The sequence below is a fragment of the Copadichromis virginalis genome, linkage group LG16 (assembly GCF_057382275.1).
Source record: "Copadichromis virginalis isolate Kocher_CV1m ecotype Utaka linkage group LG16, C_Virginalis_male_GT1.1, whole genome shotgun sequence".
In the NCBI taxonomy this organism is placed as follows: domain Eukaryota; kingdom Metazoa; phylum Chordata; class Actinopteri; order Cichliformes; family Cichlidae; genus Copadichromis; species Copadichromis virginalis.
Window position 1 is genome coordinate 23969732 of NC_140633.1, and position 15212 is coordinate 23984943.

General features: G+C 40.2%; 2 protein-coding genes across 2 annotated transcripts in view; one reads left to right on the forward strand and one right to left on the reverse strand.

The window, feature by feature from the left end:
* Positions 1-9944, forward strand: part of pde11a (phosphodiesterase 11a) — a 52314-nt gene extending 42370 nt beyond the window's left edge. Inside the window, exons 15-20 of the mRNA XM_085433948.1 lie at positions 1079-1179; positions 1377-1454; positions 1551-1614; positions 1909-1983; positions 2842-2925; positions 7125-9944. Of these exons, the coding sequence (XP_085290074.1) occupies positions 1079-1179; positions 1377-1454; positions 1551-1614; positions 1909-1983; positions 2842-2925; positions 7125-7358 (636 nt within the window). The 3' untranslated portion in view covers positions 7359-9944. The remainder of the gene's footprint in view (positions 1-1078; positions 1180-1376; positions 1455-1550; positions 1615-1908; positions 1984-2841; positions 2926-7124) is intronic.
* Positions 9945-12200: 2256 nt separating this feature from the next.
* The window catches only part of agps (alkylglycerone phosphate synthase), a 28644-nt gene continuing 25632 nt past the window's right edge, over positions 12201-15212 (reverse strand). The window contains exon 20 of the mRNA XM_085433949.1: positions 12201-14125. Coding sequence (XP_085290075.1) covers positions 14004-14125 — 122 coding nt within the window. The 3' untranslated portion in view covers positions 12201-14003. The remainder of the gene's footprint in view (positions 14126-15212) is intronic.

Genomic DNA, 15212 nt, shown 5'->3' on the forward strand with positions numbered 1-15212 from the left:
GTGTTTACTGACCTCGAAACGATTTTATGTGGTACGTGGCGCTCGAAAATCTGTCAAATGTTTTAGTACGACTTTGCTAAGCTACGAAGCTGCACCGCTTGATGGACTGTCGCAGCATTACGGCTATCGTAGGCAGGAGCCTCGCGGAGTGATACCTACTGTGCTTCAACATAACATTGCCGTATTGTGTGTGTATAACCTCTTTTTAAGTTTTGTGGATATTATACATGGTTATGCTGAGGAATTTCCACTGGAAATGCCTTTTGGTTAAACTGTCAGCAAGAAATTTACATTTGCACTGTTAAATTTTTATATAACTTTAATGCACATAAAAAGCAGCTGCTTGTTTAAGTCAAAATGCATTGATGGGGTTTTTTGCACTAATAAAGTTGTGGAGTTGTAAAGTATTTTGTCTAGTGTCAATTATATCGTCAGTTATATCGTTATCGCAAATTTTCAAATGTATATCGTGATAAATATTTTTGGTCATATCGCCCTGCTCTAATTAGTAAAAGTATTATTATTAGTAGTAGTATTAGTATACATTATTACTGGAATTCTTCTTTTTAAAAGAATCTTTAAATTTAAAAAAAAAAGAGGCTGGGAACCAACTAGAACTTTGACTGTAAAAAACAAAACAAAAACGCTTCCAATTCAACACTGACAGTAGTTTCCTTGATCTCTGTGCCACCTTTCTAGTTGACAAATGCTTATTTTAACACGTAGATTGTAACAAAATTTAGCCCAAACTTTTATTAAAGGCCAAATGTGAGCAAGCCTAGATGAGTTGAAGTTGAAATTTTGGGACTAAATATCAAATGTTAATAGTTATTGTGGTAAAAACATTTAAGTGGGTAATACATTTGTAAAGATATCCCACACTGCTATCACGTCAGCTGCTTTAGTTTGTATATCTGACGACAGGTTTGTGCTTCTCTTAAAAATTATACAGCAGGTCATAGGAATGGTACTTATCCAAAATGTCCAGGGACAGTAATCATTCATTTCAGGCTACTTGTATGCTTTTAGAAACGTGGCTTATGTTTTCTTTATGGTGTCTCTGTGTGTCTCTCCACAGGGTCACAATATCTTCTCCAACCTCTCGTCCACAGAGTACAGCGACCTCATGCAGCTGCTGAAACAGTCAATTCTGGCCACAGACCTCACACTTTACTTTGAGTATGTACCGCTAAAAAAAACACTGCTTATTAAACTGTTAGTGAGATGTCCACAGAGCCCTGACAGTGTAGCACACTGACAGCTACAGAGCCTCTAGCTGTTCACAGCTTACTATGGGTTTCTTTTAGGTAACATCGCCCCCTTGTGGAATTTATGTAATTTACATGTACATATGAGGATTTCTTGTTTTCATTCAGGAATAGAAACATGTTCTTTGAGCTGGTCAGCAATGGAGAATACAATTGGAATGTGAAGGCACATAGAGACATGTGCAGGTAATCGTGTATGTCTTTGTCTTCCTGATTGAATTTGGTTTTATGTTACATTTTTTGGGATTATTAATGCTTCTTAAAATAAATATGTCTTCGCAGATCCATGATGATGACAGCATGTGATCTCGGTGCTGTCACTAAGCCCTGGGAAATATCACGAAAGGTGACAAAAACAGTGTGAACTCTCATGCTCATATGTAACACAGGCGACATTTGTGTGGATGTATTTCAAATCCATTCACGTGGAGCTGAAATGGCTGAGCAGCAGAAAGATACGCTGCATTCATAATCAAATCATCATTTAAAGCATTTTGAAGCAAAAAAGTTTAACTAGCCGCTGCATATAAATTGTGGGAATCTGCTGCTTTTCTTTGACAGACATAATAACTTGAGGCGTAATTGGCGATTAATCACTTAGTTGACTGAATTAGCACCTTATTGAATTGTCTCTCTTCAGGTGGCTGAGCTGGTGACGAGCGAGTTCTTTGAGCAGGGCGACAGAGAAAGACTGGAGCTGAAACTCACGCCCTCTGTGAGTAAACCGAGCCAGCTCTGGTTTTGTGCTTTTTTGCACTTTCTCTCCCCTCTGCTGACCTCTAAGAGCTGATGATGCTGAAGATAGATTTTCGCTGCAGTCGCTGCACATAGTGGCTGTTTAGGAAACACGAGAGCTTGCGTCCCATAGTGTGAGAAAAGCATATGGTCAGCTTGACTGCTCCACTGCCTTGCTGCTGTGCCAAAAAGAAAACTGTGGACAGACTTGCAGTAATTCTTAAAAACAGAAAAAGGAGAGAAGAAAAAGAAAAGAACTGCCCCCGGTTGCATTTAGAGCAAAATGTGACCTTTTTATTCATTAACGCTATTTTGGTGTATCGGGACTTTACAAGAAAATATGTTTCCTTTTTTTTAATTAGCAAAAGAGCACTGTCTGTTTGACTGAGGGGTTTTTGAGCTTGAATTATGTTGGAAGTCCTTAAAAGGGGAAAACAGACAGCTTTCCACGTACAATTAATGGCTGTTGAGTAATCGAGCCAGGCCACATTGCCTCCTCTCTGAAATAACTAATTCAGTAGCCTCAGGTCTGCTGCTTGTGTCAAACCTTTACCGCTCTGTGTGTGGGTGTTGGAAATTAAATATTAACTTCTAAGTCATATCCCAGTAACTATCTCTGAAGCACAGCCTCGGTGGAGGCTCTTAAATTCCGGCTGCAGGAGAATGAGGCGGAATGGAAAATAAAGTTATAAAGCTGTCTTGAGAGCTGAATGAGAATTTTCTTTTACAAAAGCAAGAACGGCAGCACTTTAGGGACCATGATGCTAACTTGTAACCGTTGTTTGTCTAGTGTGAGCACTGATATAGATGTAAATAAATTCTGTATTTTGTCTTTCAGGCCATTTTTGACCGAAACAGGAAGGATGAGTTGCCAGGGCTTCAGCTAGAATGGATTGATGGAATCTGCTCTCCGCTGTACGAGGTAACGCTTGAAGATCCGCCGCTCTCTGGCCTTCATTGTGTGCCGCTTGTCACACATCCGCCTCTGACATCAGTAGTCACCGTCCTTCGCCCGTTATTGTCCTCCACTGACGCCAGCAATGAAACTGTCACCAACAGCTATTCAACTTTCTATGCAGCAACAGATTTCTCACTGAAAAAGAAACACTTTTTTTTTCTTTTATTGAAAGCTGTGGAACAACTTCAAGGTTGCATCCTGCTCTTTTGAGAATAGCAGTGTGAGTGTGCACTTCCTGGGTGTGAGAAAGCTCAGAGGTAGTCGAGTGCGTGAATGAAGCTGTGATGTAAGTCGGGTTGAAACGTCTCAGTAAGACAGTGTTCTTCGTTGTTCGCCGCACACAAATGAAATTAGCAAGGACTGATGCGTTCGGTTCTTTAAATACCAAAAAATTTCAATAAAAGCAAGCAAGAAAGAAAGAAAATCTCATTTCATTTCTAGATCCCTCATGAGCAAATATTAGGATCAAGCTAATACTGTGTCCTTGCTAGTACAGTGATGCGCGTGTGCATGTGTTTCTGAATGACATCAACAGAGCCTCACTGCCCCTCCCACTGCCAGCAGCGGCGGCTGTGTGGGAGGAAGAAAAAAGGCTGACTTACTGGTGAGATCAGGTCTGTTAAGAGATGAGACGTGCTGGAGTTAAATTCATGAAAGTCAGACAGAAGAGGAGTTGTGAAAGGAGTCGAGGATAAAACAAATCATTCAGTTTTATAGAACCGGGGCCTTTTCCCTCTGCTTTTTCTACTGTGAGACTACACAGCACAACCTCTCTTCCTTTTTACTGTCATATTGCACATATTACTCTTAGTTGTCACGGGAAGAAAACAAACCATAGATCATCCTCGCATCTACTAAATTAACCCAGGATCAGTGTCAAAAGTTCGAGCAGACTAATCTTTGCCAGGCTCTGGTTACGCCATTGTTACTGCCAGGGTAGTGTAGATAAAAAGCATCAAAGCTGTGCGCCGTCTGCGTGGGGGGTTTGTCTTCACACTGGCTCGTGTAAAAAGCTGATGTTTGGAGAATCCAGATATGGAGCTCACGATCACGCTGCTGCCAATTAAACTTGCGACGGGGAGTACAGAGGAAGTTCAGAGGCAGCAGGGTTTTTATCCGTGGGTGGAAGAGATCTCGTTTGTGATCTCGCTGATCTCCTTCTCCTGGTGGTGACTCGCTATTTTCTGGAATATTAATCCCCCCATTATATAACCTTCCCTTCTTCTTACCCCACCATATGACAGTCTCTTCTCTTCTGAGTCTTCCTTAGTGGAATAATGAAGCTGCGCAGACCAGTGAGGATATGCCACAGAGGGTTTTCTGCTGCGTAGAAAGCGGGAACATGTTTTTCCCCAGAAAAGCCCCCTCTCTCAACCTGCAGATGAGACAAATCTCATCAGGTTTTGTAGAAAATGTGAAAATAACTCTGTTATGTAGGCATGTGGTGCATGCAACTGCTTTGAGAAAAAGGATTAAAACTCATTTATATGATAATTCTGTTTCATGTGAATGTTTGTGAGTGATACACATTCACATTCATTCAGATTCATTATCTGAATGATAGGTGGGAAGCACTTAAGCATAGAAAAAGGTGCTGTGTCAATGAATGAATGAGCCATGGTGTATAAGTGCTTTGAGTGCTCAGAGTAGAAAAGCACTAAAAGAACCAGTTGATTTACCAGTTACATCAGTTACATTCATATATGTTTGTACACGTGAAACGTTAATATCTACCTACCTACAGTGGATGCCGCTCCTGTCTTGACAATAGGAAACAGACATAAGGAACACTGCTGTTGTATGACTCCCATATGAATGTTAAAAAAAAACTTGCCTTGTAAGTTGGACATATATTCAATTGTTAAAGTTCAGCATCAAAAAGAGATTATTGAAATAATAACTAATTACACTGGCTGACTGCCCTGGATATCCAGTAGGCAATGTTAGAAAAATAGAGTTCTGTCTTGCAGGTAATTTATTAAACAGTGGGTGACAGCTTTGACCACATTGCCACAAGCAGCTCAGTGCAGAAAAATGACAAAGGCAACTAATCTCAGTCATACATGTGCTTCTAATCTTTAGAAACCAGCCATTTAATGGGCTGCAGCTATGAACCGGCTGTGTGTCGCTGTTATTGTAGTCGGCTACTCCCCCTGTATTGTTTCATTTGTTTGCCCATGTAATGCAGTGGATGAATAATGTGCAGCTTCTCTAGCCCCAGTCTGAGCCTAAAAAATAAATAAGTATATACTATTTCAACTATCTGGATAAAAAAAAAATGTTCCCACTGTTGTGCAAAAACAAAGTACTGCAACTGCTGTAAAGCATTACTCTTAAATAAAAAATGTTATTCTGTATCAAAAAATATTGGCAACAATACATCAATGTATGCGATTTTGCTTTTTTGCCTTCTGTTGTGTAAATTCATATTTGTTTGGATTATTAAAAAAGGAAAAAAAGTACCAAAAAAAGTTTTTGCTAAAACACAGACGGTATTTAAAAAAAGGTTAAGCCTCGGGTTTTAACCCTCTGAAGCCTGACCTGTTGCTGACATCAGACGGGTGTTTTGCAGCATTTTTTAAACATCTGTAACTCCAAAACCATTTGCTTATTTTAAGAATTCCAACGCTTCCTCAAAGCAGCGACTCTGCGCGTTGCTACGGTTAGTACAGTAATTGCTTGGGAAGAGAGAGTGAGTGAGTAAGTGACGGAGCTCGACAGAAAACAGACACTTTATTGGACATTTGGGTTGTTTTCACTGTTTTTTTAAATTGTCTTATTGAGTTTTGAATGTGGTGCTCTGCCTGGGATTATACTGTAATGACCCTAATATCACAAGCATAGAGTTGCTGCTTTCAGGAACCATTAGAACTTTTTTGATTGACGGGTCAAGAGTTACGGTAGTTTGACGTAAAGGTTTGACCTAATGTGAACTTGTTTTTTTGTAATGCAAAGGGTGACAATTCATTCAGTACATTGGGCTGAGGGGCCCCTGGTGAGCTGTGAAGGTACTGCATGTGTACTGGAGTAATTCAGTTTGACATTCCTCACACGTATGTACAGTTAAATATTTATATAAACGTATTTATTTATATAATAACTTAATTGAAACTGGGAATAGGAGCGGTTATTTTGTGAGATTACTCATTATTATTGCTATTGTATTGAAGTTTGCGTCCCAGTGACTGTGTAACATTAGCATATTATAGCCAATAGCGTGTGTTGTTTATGTGTTTTAAGGAAAACTCTTTAAGGAAATACATCACTTATGCATTTTGCTTAGAGTGGGGGGGGGGGGGGGGGGGGGATTTTCTGGTTTTTAAGTGGCCTGCAGTACGCTTGACTTTGGGAGTAGTTGATTTAATAAATTATGCTCCATCCAGCCATTCATTCCTCATGAGGGGGAAATGAAGAGCGGATGGCTAGAGGGTGGAGACTGTCCCAGCTGTCATGGGACATGAGGCAGGGTACACGCTAGACAAGTTGCCAGTCTATATTGCAGAAATTACAGTCCTATTAAGGGGAAAATAAACAAAAAAGCAGAGCCATGCTTTAAGGAATAATGCATCATCACTTCAGCATGCAGTGTTTCTTGTTTCGTCCATAAGATCCATTCCTCTTCAAAAAAACAGACAGACAGACAGACAAACAAATAAAAATACCCCCTATGAGTTTTCTTCTAAGAGTGACTGGGCTCTCCCTTAGAGATAAGGTGAGGAGGTCAGTCATTTGGGAGGGACTCTGAGTCCTGTTGGCAGAAGGCTGCTGACCATGAGGAAGACATGCTGGACAGATTATATCTCTCAGCTGGCTTGGGAATGCCTTGGGAATGCATCCCTCTGGATAGCCTGGAGGAGGCTGGGGAGAGAGATGTTTGGGTTTCTCTTAGCTTAGACTGCTACCCCTGTGACCTGAATCCAGACAAGCGGAAGCAAAATAAGAAGTTTTCCTCAGTCCCGGCTGTATACTACGAAAACTTTTTGGGTGTTTTGGGTTTTTTTTTTTTGCTTGTGGTGTTTTATCCTTTATTTATTTCTGTCAACCCTTTAACCCTGCAAAAGTAGCATTTCAAAACATTTGTTTTTAAGCAGTATCTTGCCGTTGTAAGCACATGTAGCCAACTGTAAGTGTTAATTCCTTTCCCCCCCTCTTTCTCTTTCTAGACTCTGGTCAAGTTGAATCCCAAACTTCAGCCGATGGTTGACATGATCAAAGCTAACAGGGCCAAATGGGAGGAACTGAACAGGAAGAGACAACGTGGCCAGAGTGTTTCTGCACCCGCGAGCCCCTGCAGTGGTGACAGCACAGAAGCCAGTGGCTGCACTGTGGCCAAAACTGGCAGCACACTCTGCTGCAGTGGCAGTGCTGACGGATCACCATCTAAAGCAGCTAGTTAGCTTCTGCTGCCGAGCTTCTGAGCTGATTTCCTAGGCTTATTTCCTCCAAAATGCAGTTTGCAAAGGAGGAAGTGCAGTGCATGCAGAGATTCATGGGCTCTGCTCCTGTTCGCTTTTTGCTACTAGGGATGAGCTTCAGACTTGAGTGTGGCGCTATCATAGAGGTTTTTCTGCTGCCTTCAGATTCCCTGTGCTGAAGGGTGACAGAACTGTGTTTGGCAAGCTTGTCAGAGCAACTACAAATCAGCCGATGACGCCACGTCAGAAAGGAAACTCAAACCACTGTGTCAACATGTCAGCCAGTGAGCTAACACCAACAATTCCACGGCAGTGTACAGATTTTCAGCACAGTCGTGGAGAATATAGGGGAGGAATATTTGTCTCTGCTGTGGTTTGTTTTGCTTTTGGCACCCTCTTGTTGGTCATTCTTTTTGTCCAGGGTAACAGATTATTATTATTATTATTTGTAAATCTGTAAATAGGCTACCGAGTTATTGAAAAGAGTAAGGATTGTAATGTGGCTGTAGACTTTCTGAAGGCCAACGGGGTGCAGGAACAACAAGGACCTGTGACAGTGCTTGCAATGCAAATTGAATTCCCACTCCCTCTTTTCCTGTGCCTTGTTTTAGGATCCTAATGAAACATGCATGGCCTCCGTGCTGAGGTTCTTAGATAGTGTGTCAAACCACGCTGTATTTTTTTTTGCCATAATTTGTAAAAACCAGTGACTGCAATTAACATCTTGACCCCCATAAACTTAAATATATATTTGCCTAGTTTTATAAATGCAGGGCCTGACTTATCACATACAAACTTACATACGCGCACACACACACAAACGTGCCTTGATGAAGCTGTTCTGATATTATATTAACTTCTGCAGGAAAAATCTTAACATCTACTAATTTAACACTCGCAGCTGTTACCTAAAAATAAAATATTCTTTAATATCAAAAGCCATTGTTGGACATTTGAAGAGCTGCCCTTTTTTGCTTATAGCCAATCAGTTTGAAAGGAAGATCCTTACCACTCTTGTGGTTATCTGTTGAACAGGCAGGTGATCAGAGCTTAGATAGCATAGAGACTGCAAACACGTGGAAGCAGATAGCATTGCTGTTTCTCATTGTTTATTGTCTAGCAGTTAAGGGTATTTCCTAAAATGTAAAACGTTTCAATCTAATTTCTGGCCTTTTCTAAACTTCACAAATGCTACCAGCTGTATACTGCATTTTATTTAAAAAAATTCCTGAGACAATGACATATCACTTGTAGTCACAAACTTTTGTTTCAATTAGAGCCCAGTCATTAATATATTGTTGGGACTTAAATGAGAAAGTAAAAACTTTCAGTACCTATATATTGGGTGATATTCTTTGAAGATATTGAAACATAATATGTTAGTTAAATGTCAGTTATATATTCATTTTTAACATCACTAAATATTTCATAAAATAGCAAAAAACTTACTATCACGACCCCACTTGACTCCACGGTTAGACTCTATATAAAGGATGGACAGAGCCTTCGTTAAGCCACCCTTCATTTAGTAAACTAATGTGCGACTTAAGTCTTAAACGTATTGTTTTAGTGAAATGAAGAAGAAGAAGATCTGACTTTGAAACTGAGAGACACCACACAGTCATCGGCTAACAACATGTGACTCACTTACTTTCAAATTCTAATGATAATTTTAATTAAAATACTAAAATAATCAGGGAAGTATATGCTGAGCTTAAAGAGCAAGGGAGCCCAGGGCATTTTTCCTGTAAATATATATACAACTGCAGCTCTTTTGACAGTCAGTGCTGCCCCCTGCTGGTTATTTAAAGAACTTCCACATTGGCTTCCCCATCTATCTTTTATATACAGTCTATACCCAGCTGAGATGTATACTCTTGTGCTCCTGCACAGTCCTGAGAGCTTTGGAGTTGGAGCCACCCTATGGACAAACTATGTGATGACGCCATTTCTAAATTAGGCTTTAAATTGGACATTATTTAAATTATCAAACAATTATAATAAGTGTTATTTTGGGGTGGGGGTTTGCCTTATGAATTGTGTTGTAGCTTTTGTTAATTGGAGTTTTACAACGTGACTGTGCACATTGTGTGGCATGGATCTGTGTGCTCTGTATTTTAGTTGAAGAGCTAAACTGAAGTCAGCCAGATTGTTTGTTTTTTCTTTGTTTGTTTGTTTTGTTCTTTTTAAAGAAATCGCATGTCTTTATGCAGTATTAAATTCAACCACTTGCTAAGGATGTAGCAAATAAGTGAGCCAAGAAATACCTCGTACTTTCATCAGTAAACATTTTATCTCATGGGAAATGCATGACTTAAATTCTATTGCATCATGTTATGTGATTTACGTATGAATATCACTGTTCTATTTTCCAATTAGGTCTCCGTGCAGGGCCAACTTCTACTCATTTTTTCCCGCAGTGTAACGTGCTTTTTGTGTTTCTACTTTCTCCCAGTTTGGACTCTGGATTTATTCACGGCAGGCTAAACTGAAAGAAAACTAAGGCATGGAAAGGCAAATGAGCGATGTTTCTGTTGAGAGTTTAAATAAAAACTGCTGCTACACGTGCTCTGGTTTGCTCTGACTCTGATTGTGGTGATCCATTTTGAAGCTGCGCTGCTGTCAAGTATGCATTTTATTTTATGCATTTATTTAAAAACAAACAAACAGTAAAACGCTGCTTCTATGTAAATTATTACCTGTTACTACATACAAGGCTCACAAACTATATTTCATTGTTAGATAGCCTTTTTAATAATCAATAATTCAACGAGATTTTAACTGACCTTTAATTTTAATGGTGCATTTTTACAGTTCTGTGCCAAAGCCATGTCTCATTTCTTTATATCTTGCTTCCAAGGAGTCAGAATTTCCTGTAACTTCTTAAAGTAGTCTTGAGCAGTAGTTTTCCAGATTTTTTGAAGGTCTTTCAAAGCTTTTCTTTGGAGACTGGCTGCTTTTTCACACATTTTCAGTCCAGTTTTTATACCTGACTGTATGTTTTTTTTTGTTTGCAAAACCAAAAACCACTTAAATCTGACCTATGAATCATCTAAGTGTAAAAGAAGCACCTAACTCGAGGGATGAACAAGTGTTGTGTCTACAGATAGCAGACAACTTAGCAAAGAACTCATTTTAAATTGTATCTTTAGGCACAAAAACACATAATTTGCTCCCACTTCTTTAGTAAATCTAAAAAAAATGTCAACGATAACAGTCTGACAGACACAACACTGTATTTTTGCCTCAACAAGGTGATTCTCAAAGAGCTATTAGCTGAAAAGTTTGCATATCTCAGCATGGTGTGGAGTGTGCCCTTAAAAAAAAACAAGTGGAGGACAAAAGAGGAAATGACAGGCCTTAAAAAACATCTACAGAAAATGAACAGTGTCTGAAAGTCATATCCTTAAGAAATACAAAGAAATCATGACCTGAAACATGATCTGTATCTGGCCCATTAGTTGAGCTTTAATGTTGATTAAAGCATCAACAGAAATGGTGTAAATGGAAAGGTGGGAGTCTCTGTCATGGTTTGTGGCTTTATTTCAGCCAGTGACCTTGGCGTCTTTTGATGAAATTATGAACACACACAAAAAAAGGTTTTGATCCATTATGCAATAACATCAGAAAAGCATCTGATTGGCCTGTATTGATAGATGCTCACTCGTACAGATACTGTTGATACTGTTTATCTGGATGCTGCATTTTCAGATGAAAACGCAGAGACTTGGATGGTTGATCAAAAGTTTCTCCCACTGAAAACGCAATGTCCAGATAAACAGAATCAACTTTCTGGAGCTTCTGATGGGCAGTGGCGTCATTTTTCAGTTTGACAACAATCCCAAAGACTCTTCCAATACCTAGATAGAAAAACACTATCAGTGGTAGTCTAAGAAGCTTGGAAAGAAAAAAGCGTCTGGACTTCTTTATGTTGCTTGAAGACGTTACTGAATATTGACTTTCAAAAGAATTCAAGAAAACAAGAGGCAGCCCAAGACTTTTGCACAGTACCAAATAGTCCATCAGAGATGCTTATTAAAATTTTCCTCACCATGGACACTGTCTCCCGTTTTACATCTGATTTCTTCAGTGCAGTACTGACCTCATGTGGACAAATGCATCCTTGCACACAAACTGTATCTCTCAATGAAATTCAGTAGATAGGGCGTTTCATTGAGAAATCTTTGAATTTGTAAAGAGTGGAAATTGCACAACAAACATTAGACTGGTCAGGTTACAAAGATGTAAAGATATTAGTGAAAAGATAGTAATTACCTGCAAAATATATCAATCTAATCATATCGGGAAATATGACCGTCAGTCCTAAATTTAATTATGGATCCCTTGTGTCTTTTATCTGATATATCTATTCACACATAATTCTGAGCATTAGACTGTTAGACTGTGAAAGCTGCAGCGCATTTCACAGTTCAAGTCTGAGCTCGATTGCTGTTGATCTTGGTGGTGCTGACGTCAGCCAGCAGTGTGTGTGGGTGGCTGTGTGGGTGAAGATGACTCCCAAATGAGCCCGTGCGTAGAAAAAAAATAATAAAAAAATAAAAGCCTGCCAGGAAGCAAAAGACAGGCTCTGTTAAGCTCTGCTGTTTTACCTTGAGCTCCGCATGGTGCAGGTAAAGGCTGAGCAAACAAAAAAAAGCTGCTCTCAGGCTCTCGTTGACCTTCCTAACAGCCTGACAGTATAAATAAAGACAAGAACTGAAGGGCTAAATTTAAGATGATGTATGAGGAAAAAGTTTTCTGCTCTCGCAACAATGTGGAGTGCATACAAAAAGCCAAAGAAAATAATAAAGAATTCACAACTGGGAAGTTTTACTTTAATTTATTGCACAAACAGCATTGACAAAACATACTTAGAAGTTACTATGTTGTTAAGAGAAGTGGAAAAATTGACCAAAAAGGGTACAGCCATAACATTCAAAAACAAGCTCTCGCATATTTTTGACACAAGAGGGTAGAAGGTCAGATAAGAGTTTGGGGGCGGGGTCCTGAACAAATCTTTTTACTTTTGGGGGATTTCTTTTGACCTTAAAGCACACAGGGATCCTGGAAAACATGACACATCGTTAACAATGGAAAGGTAGACCTTCAACATGAGAGCAAAAAGTCCAGTATCAAAATGTAGTACATTACAGGGTCCGATCCAAAAAACCTTTCATACAATACACTATTCAACTGTTTGACGAGCTGAAGAATTTTGGGGTGAACACAAATGATCCAACTACATGGCAGGAAGAAAAAAAAAAAGTGAAACATGGACTTGTGTTTTAATACAAAGTTTTAGCAGGTGTAACAGTCACACATATTTACATTTTAGAGCTCTTCAGATGGTTATCTTTGCATATGCTAATTAAAAAATACAGTTTAACTTTGCAGTAAGTTGCCATAACATTAAACACATGTACAGTATGCTCGCATGATCTGATGAGTTGAGTCTTTGGTACAACGTGAGCACCAGAATCCAGAGGCCCTACACTGCAAACGTGGTCATAATGGAAATGGCTTTTTCCCCTCCCCCCACTCTCTCAACAAACCATGCAAGGTTGATGCCTTCAGTGCAAACGCTAAACACACTGGGAATCATCAGTCTTTATCCTCATACTGTTTATCTAAGGGTGGGGAAATTTTGGTTGTGCAGAACAAAGACTCGAGGGGACCCATTATGTTTTTTCATCATTTTCTATTATGGTTTTATTATTGTAGTTAATGTTGCCATAACATCAACCCCACCCACCTGCTGCTGAACACTACTGTTTGTGACTGGCAGCCAATTAGAAGAGAGCTAGCTGAGATGAGATACGCAAAGGTCCAGCAGAAGATAAATAACGATTATTGTGACCTGTGAATCGTGCCAAGCTACTCGAGCAGAGTCCAAGAATAGAAAGGTGGGGCTAGATATGAACATAATAGGTCCCATTTAACTCGAAAAAGTTCATCACCAGTGGTACACACACACACGCATACACAAGAAACAAGTCTCTTGGCAATTGGTCAGTACAACAGAAGGCAGGAGGGCATGAAAAGATGAACAGAAGACACTGATGACCTTCACAAAGGGACTTCAATGTACACACGTGTAGTAGAAGGGTAGGCAGACAAAAGCTTTAGAAAGGCACAGAGCTTCAGAAAGCGCATTGAGCTGAAAGTTACCACTAAAGAAATGCCAATCACTCAATTGCATACACTCATACACACACACACACACACACACACACACACACACACACACAAGACAGGATCATGTAGACAAATTGTTTCTGCTAATGTTGGCAAGGATTTTTAGCAGTTTAACAAAAGAAAATGTGATGAAAAATGAAGGTTTTTGTTGCATCACAGTTGTGGCTTAGGAGGATGAGACCGTGACACGAGTAAAAATGAGCTTCAACATGGACGACAATGATTGTTACAGCAGATTAAGTGCAATACAAAGTCAAAGCAAGAAAAAGCCTGGGTGAATCGTTAAATGGCACCGGATGACACTTTTGATGTAGATGACAAAGATCTGTGTCCGTTTTGAAATCACATTTAGTATCTATTAATCAAAAATGCACAAGATGCTTTCAGAAAACAAAACAAAAAGGTTAGCTAAAGATGGACAGAATTATTTAATTAGAGGAGGTTTCTGTTGCCGAAGATGTTATTTGGGTCCACGTAGTCCTTGACAGACCTGAGCATCCCCATGCCGACGCTGGAGATGGTCTCTCTCATCCACTCCTTCCGAAGTTTCCCCACTGAATGACAGAGGAGAGAAATAAATAAAAAAACCAAGGAAGACGACTGAGGGGGAGAAATAGAGGAATCGGCACGGCTGATTGCTCAGCAGGCTGCTGGGAGCCAATCAATCTTGTGAGAGTGAGTGAATAAACAGAGGGTGATAAATGCTTTTATTCAGAGAGGAGAAATGTTTTGCATGGCATGATTTATGGAGCTCAGCAGACTATCAAACTCATTAGGCTCTGTGTGTTCCCAGAGGAGGGGCCGGCTGGCGGCTGGAGCGGGCTGTCCCCGGCTCCCTCACTTTTTGAGCCACCGCTCCCCTCCAATCCGCCCCCTGTCCACAGTCACAGGAGCGTTTTCTGTCTCATTGTGCCAACGGCCGCACTCCTCCAGCTGACCCGCGAGGGTTTTGTGCTCCGTTGTCCCGAACGTCACTCTATGCCCCAACACTGGCCCGATCATCATTAGGGTGCCACAGCCAGCCGTGGAGCACCAACACAATGGCACTCTGTCAGCGGGAGTTTGGCTTTCAGCCGCTCCTCGCGGCCTCTCATCATCGTCGTCCAAACCCCCCAACCTGAGGAGTGAGACTGCCTTCGGCATGAAGCCCAGTGAGAGCGCCCATTACTTTACCAGCTGTCCAGTTCGACATTCTCCAAAGCATTTGGACCTGACAGGGTCCCGCAGAGTGGAGCCGGCAACTTTTCAAACAGAAGAATTTAACAGCAAATGTAACCAAATTAAAGCACTAATTTATATTTTTGTATTTGGCAATAAGAGGAGGAAAAGAGTGGTGCTACTGGGGACTAACAACACTGACTTACTCAACTGGTCAGTAGACCCAAGAAACCCCAAATATGTAGATTTAGGTTCATGTCAAATGTTTTTCGGCACAGTCACGAAAATTGATCTAATTTCAAGTTTAACGTTGCCTTTTATGGCCTAACCAAGTACTTAAATAATAAATGATACATGAGAAGCTTTCACCTTCTCTCTGTTTTCTATCAGTGCAACTTTTTGGGGGGATAATGTGGGATTTGGGAAGCTGACAGGAAACTTTCACATTTTTCAGTGTAAAACACTGAAAAATGTGAGATAATA